This window comes from Andrographis paniculata, unplaced genomic scaffold, assembly GCF_009805555.1.
Source record: "Andrographis paniculata isolate CXL003 unplaced genomic scaffold, ASM980555v1 Contig55END, whole genome shotgun sequence".
Classification (NCBI taxonomy): domain Eukaryota; kingdom Viridiplantae; phylum Streptophyta; class Magnoliopsida; order Lamiales; family Acanthaceae; genus Andrographis; species Andrographis paniculata.
Window position 1 is genome coordinate 1316119 of NW_026137590.1, and position 6435 is coordinate 1322553.

General features: G+C 29.3%; 1 protein-coding gene across 1 annotated transcript; it reads left to right on the forward strand.

Annotated features, from left to right (window-relative positions):
• The first annotated feature begins 2424 nt into the window (after positions 1–2424).
• On the forward strand, positions 2425–5447 carry LOC127256106 (protein COFACTOR ASSEMBLY OF COMPLEX C SUBUNIT B CCB2, chloroplastic). The gene is made up of 7 exons (XM_051281940.1): positions 2425–2612; positions 2708–2826; positions 2935–3006; positions 3341–3484; positions 3633–3786; positions 4591–4782; positions 4928–5447. Exons 1-7 carry the CDS (start codon positions 2453–2455, stop codon positions 4930–4932), a joined length of 846 nt encoding a protein of 281 aa, XP_051137897.1. The 5' UTR covers positions 2425–2452; the 3' UTR covers positions 4933–5447.
• The last annotated feature ends 988 nt before the right edge of the window (positions 5448–6435 follow it).

The window sequence follows — 6435 nt, forward strand, 5'->3', positions numbered from 1 at the left end:
GGAGCTTCCAAGAATTCACCTTAAAAATAAATAAAATAATGTATTATTAAATCAAAGAAGATGAACCTTGATCCCGCGTTTTAATTATTAATCAACTTTACGTAAGGTTGTGTTTGATTGTACATTCCAATTATTCATAACTTCTTTTTTTTCCTATTAAAAAAAATATCAAAAATATTTTAATTCTTTTATTTACATAAAAATTTATGGGTTTGTTTCATTTTAGTGTAAGTTTTTTTACTTTATTTTTAATTTAAATAATATTTATATATACCGAGAATAGTACAAATAGAATACTACTCTCTCCGTCCCACGTACCGTGTCTGCTACACGGTATATACGATATTTTAGGAGAAATATAATTAGTAGATAATTAAGAATGTATTAGTGAAAATAATTATCCTATAATATAAATAATTATAAATTAAGATTAATATAACTAATTAGTTTAATTAAAAAAATTTAAAAAATAAATTAAAAAGTTTAAAATGAGATTAAAGTTTGTAATCATTTTTAAAAAAATGAAAGTGACATGGAATGTGAGACGGACATAATGGACATAGTATGTGGGACGGAGGGAGTAATATTTTTTAAATTAAAATGAGAAAACAAACCAATTATATAATTTCTTAAATTTAGTCAATTAAAAATATATGTATATTATTACATTTTAATTTCTACAATTGGAATTTTATAGTACTTCGTCACATTTTAATTTCTACAATTGGAATTTTATAGTACTTCGTCGCAACTTGTGACCATGAGGTCATGGGTTCAAACTCCCGACACTTCAGTTTATCGCCTGATTTGCAAGGTATTAAGTTCGACCGATGATTTATCCAGTGCACACTTTATAGCGACTGCGGTTCTAGTGTCATCAAAAAAAAATTAAAAAAAATAGTAATATTCTAACCTAAGGGCAAAATGGGTAATCTACTCAATGGACTTTTCAAAAAGTGAAATTTGTTCCCTTGTATTATTAATTTGTGATTTTGGGTCATATTCATATTAAATTGAGTTTTGGGTATTATAAAATTTCAAATCCAAATATGAATCAAACCCAATTTCAAACGTAGAATTGTAAATTGGAACACGATATGAAAAAATAAAAAATAAAAAATAAAAATAAAAATAAAAATAAAAATAAAAATTATTATTATTAACTAATACAATATTATTATTTATTAATTTATTATGAAAATATAAATATATACTTAGATGTAAGATAATATTTTCTTAGTCTCTAAAAAGTATATATATTTCTTATATTTTGTGACTTTTAATTACAAAGTAATTTTTTTATTAAATATCTCACTTCTCTTCTATAAATTCTGTTACTTTATATCAACTCATTACTTTTAAACCAAAGACAAAAATGTCATTACACTACTTTTATCTACTCACTGTTATTTTTTAAACTTAATGCCAAAAATAAATGTATAAAGTTATTATTTTTATACTTCTTACTTTGATGGAGGGAATATTTATTATTATTATTATTAGTAGGTGAAATATTTGTTAAATTTAACATTAGATATAACAAAAATAAATATTTTCTTTCTTATGTAACAATTTACATATTTTTTATTTTAAGTTGTTTGTAACTAGGGGTGGACACGGTTTATATATTTGCAAATATGCAGGTATCTGATATCTTAACTAAATCGAACAAATGCCCAAAATCGTAATCCGTATTCGAACCGAAAGTTAACCGAAAATCTTTGCAAATAATTCGAACCGAATCGAAATTAAAAAATAATATATAAAAAAATAATTAAAATTATAATTAAATCAAAATATTTGCAAATATTTCAAATATCTGAATCGAAACCGAACCGAATATAATTATTAATATAATTTTTAAAATATAATAACATAAATATATTTGGTTCGGTTAACCGAACCGAAAAAAAATATAAAAAACTGAAACCGAACCGAGCAAATATCAAATATGTAGTATTTGTATTCGAACCGAATTTACTCGGTTAACCAAAAATTTGGTTCGGTTTAGTTCAGTTCAACGGTTCGACGGTTCAATTCGATTTTTTTTGCTCACCCCTATTTATAACAGCCGACATATTTTTGTTTTTAATAAATATATTTATCTTACATATATTTATCAAATACTATAAATCAATTTAATAAATTTATAACATATGATAAATATGATTCACTCAAAATCTTTTTTATTTCAATCTTTTTTTAATAAACAAATATTTTTATTTAGATTTAAATTTTTTATTTTTAATAAAATTAATTTATATTAATCATAATAAATACTTGTTACTCCCAAATATTTTGGGCCTTCGGAAACAATTGACAGCCCAATTCAAATAGTAAATAGGCTGGCCCAAATAGCTTCGTTTCTGTCCAAAGGATTTTACAGGACAAACCCATTTCTGCATATTGCATTTTTCATCTGATTCATCTCGGCCATCGTTGCAGGCAAAATATGGCCTTCAATTCGTTGGTTTTCTCGACATCTAGAGCAAAATTCGACTTTCCATCGATATTTGGTGCTCGTAAACCATTGTTGATTGCGAAAATTTGCTGCTCAAAGGATAATAATCCTCAGCAGCAAGTTAATTTATCAGTTCTTCGCTTCACACTTGGTGCGTATCCGTTTCGCCAATTTATTGTTTTATAGCGGCGTGAGTTGTCAATTTTTTGTGCCATTGATTGGTAAATGCGGTTTCTTTGGTGTTAGGGATACCTGGATTGGACGAATCTTACTTGCCAAGATACATTGGGTATGCTTTTGGGGCGCTTTTAGTTGCGAATCATTTTCTGCGTTCGGATTCTTCATCAATTGCCCCAGCTCAGCTTGTAATGCGTTCGATTTTTAGTTTTTCTATAAATTGTTATTTCTGTTCTTGGTTGAAGCTTTGGTAATATACCTATTCTGTGTTTTTAATCGACACTTGATTTTCTTAGAGAACAGAGGCGTTAGGGCTATCTCTGGCTGCATTTTCTGCTTTTGTTCCTTATGTTGGAAAATTTCTCAAGGTAAGCATGGTGTATTCTGAATTGTGTAGAATGACGCGAATTATTTGGTATGGAATTGTTAGGAGATGGATAGATTTTCATACTCAAATGCATGTATATATATGTTCTGTTCTATATCTTGTTTGATTGATGCACAAACACCACTCTTAAAGATGAGCAAAGATGCCATGGCTGCACAATTATGATATTTTGAAGAATGTAGTGATCATAGGGTTTGTGTATATCGATTTGAGCATAAGTTAATGTTTGTTAATTTCTTTTTCCATGTGAGTATTGAGCTGGTTCATAGGCCACTGCATTCAGCTGTAAAATGTTTATTGCTATGGCTATGCAGGGGGCTAAACTAACTGAACCGAAAACCATTCCAGAAGGTTCCGAGCAGATCTTCGTCATGTCACAGGAAATTAGTGATAGTTTGAAGCAAGATTTGGCTTGGGGAACATATGCACTGTTGCGGAATACTAACTCCATATCAGTGGTACGATGCAATCGTATACTAAAAATCTTGTATTGATTGAAGATTGAATTTGCCTATAATCAGGACAACAATTTATCAAATTTTGTGTTGTGGAAATTTGTATCTTTGCTTTCATTATATAATAGTTCTAACTATTTGAAGCTTGTAGCTCATCTCAGTTGGCGATGCATTATGCGTGCGTGGCTACTGGAACATACCGAAAGATTTACAAAAACAAGATGTTTCAGATTGGTTTAGAGAGCAGATTCGAAGGGTTGGATTATCCTACCTGAAGGACTCTATGTATTTTCAACAGGCTGCTGGTACGTCACTTTTATACTAATGCAAATTATCGGTGATGGTCTATATGTATTTCAAACCAAAATACCTTCGACAGGTTATATTAAAAGGAGCAAGGTAGTTCAATAATGGTGGGGATTTTACTTCTCTTTCTAGTGTATAAGTAGATGTATTTATTTAGACTGCTCACATAAGTTGCAAAGCGATTACTGAACACTCACCCCGAACGCATTTACCTGTCTCGAGAGCCAAGCATGAAGAAATTGTTCTTAATAAGCTAAAACCTATAGTTTCACAAGTTCTTAAAGTATGTCGACATGATAGGAAGTATGGCTAACAAAATTTCACTAACACAATGGCCCAACTTAGTAGAAAGTAGAAACTAATGATAAAGCCGCCATTAGAAGTTCTTAAGGTAAATAGAATTCCGCAAGGTTTAAGAATGTTGAAGATCATTGAAAACTTTCAGGGAAATACGGAAAGGTGGTTATTTTATTAATGAATTTGATTTCGTGGATTGTTATCTTTCAAATTTGATTAGTTGGATGAACTCGTGCTGCAATAAGACAGTTTATCGTCAAGAGATCTATTCTAGCAGATAGTGTTGTGCTGAGTATCACGAATATAAAACATTTCTTAACTGATCTTTCATAATCATGAGATTTTCCGTATGGAAGAGAATGTTTTTATCTGAGTTGTTTTGATCTTCTCAGTATGCCGCTTGCAGATTATAGTCCTGATTTGTGGAATTTAGTTCTAGATATCAATCGAAAACAGTCGTGAGATTTTTCTTGTATCTTAATATCTGTGAAATGTGTGAATGATAGAATCTGAACTGAAGGAGATTTTTCCCCGGGGAACGAGATCTGTTCTTGTGCAACCTATCCTCGAAGCCTCGAAACCAGGCTCCGGCGAAACAGAGAAAAGCAATGGCTTTGTTCTGTTGGCTTCTAACATCGATTATGCATATACTGATAAAGATCGATCATGGATAGCTGCCATTGCCAACAAATTCAAAGGTACTGTTTTCAACTTCTTGCTATCTCATTACAGTACCTAAATTGCAATTCGACACACTATTATTAGCAAACGTAACGATGAATTTACAGATCAAAATGAAATTTTGATTAACCTCTTGAGCTAACATTTCCCACCATTTTATAGGGTAAAAATGACGGTGCAATGAACAGAAATCACAGTTGACGTGCAGTTTGATCGTTTTATTCTTCATGGGAATCTCTTAACCGGCCATTGGAGATTGCCGGGAACATACACATATAGCTCCCTTCATCTTCGCTGCTCTTTAGAACCAAATTCACCGATCTTAACATTAAACACTTCTCTCACATGAACAGGTGAAGCAAACCATCTAGCTCGGTTGGAGGCCAGGAAGAGCAAAACCGCGTACACGGCTACACGCTCAATCAACACCAGAACCAACCCGATTTCACCCGGGCACGCCCGAAATTGGCATCATGCATCAACATGTAAGTCATATTTCAATTACTGCCCAGTTAACTATAAGATTGCCTGTGTTTCTAAATCATTCAATTTGTTCTGTGCTGGGATATTTTTAGGCTATGTATACATACATCTATATGTATATATATATATGTTCAATGTTGATTTGCAGTTCTTGCTCAATTTGCATTATGTTTGTAGGGACATAGGATAGAGCATTAATAGCCTAGAGGAATATATATATATTTATAGGAAATGGGAATACAGCTTTTCTGAAATAGAAGTGTGTCTGAAATCAATAATAGAGAACTCTTGAAAGCACAAGAATTCCAGCCTGGTCCAGCTGTTTTCGTGGGCCAATTATTTGTCACCGATTTAATATATACCAAATTTATAATAATATATATATGTGTGTGTGAGAGAATGATGATTCAATTGTTACATTATTATTATTATTATTATTCCTCGTGTCTTATATAATTTGTTATTTTATTTTTTAAATATAATTATATATTTATAATTAATAATTTTTTTAATTTTAATTAAATTATTTATTTATTTTATTTTTAATTTATAATTATTTTTATTATAGAATAATAATTTTTTACTAATATATTTTTTAATTACTAATTATACTTTATCTAAATTATTATTATATGTAAGTTATGTTTTACAAATGTAATGTATCGAACATATATACATTTTTTGTTCTAAGATCAATATGATTTTCGTGATTATTATTATTATTATTATTATTATTATTATTATTATTGTTATGTATTTGAATTTATATGTTATATTTGTATTATATTTAATGAATATTGTATTATTAATTTTATATTTCATATGTTCACTTGTGATGTGTAAAGATATTTGATTAATTACAGCAAAATGTTATAGAACCCTACCCTTATTATTTTACATTTTCATAACAAATTCTCCTGTGGTATGAGAAAAAGTGACGTGTCTGTGTTTTTAGTTAATGTTTTGGATGATGAAGATAAGAGTGTTTTTGTGTTGTTATTTTTTATTATTTTAATTTTCAAAAATATTATTTATTTTAATTTTAAAAAACATCAGAATTAAAAACACAATGAGTATGTAACATAGACTGCTGCTTATTTATATTTAGCTTTTGGTTTTGATTTTTACTTTAATATGGATTGTAATTTGAGTGTAAATTATTTTTATTCTTATTTATTTAAATGACG

Excerpts from the sequence above, each read along its gene's own strand:
- LOC127256106 (XM_051281940.1), top strand. The coding sequence starts at position 2,453 with ATGGCCTTCAATTCGTTGGTTTTCTCGACATCTAGAGCAAAATTCGAC. Across the intron at positions 2,613-2,707 it reads AGTTCTTCGCTTCACACTTG|GGATACCTGGATTGGACGAA; the intron begins GTGCGTATCCGT and ends CTTTGGTGTTAG. Across the intron at positions 3,007-3,340 it reads ATGTTGGAAAATTTCTCAAG|GGGGCTAAACTAACTGAACC; the intron begins GTAAGCATGGTG and ends ATGGCTATGCAG.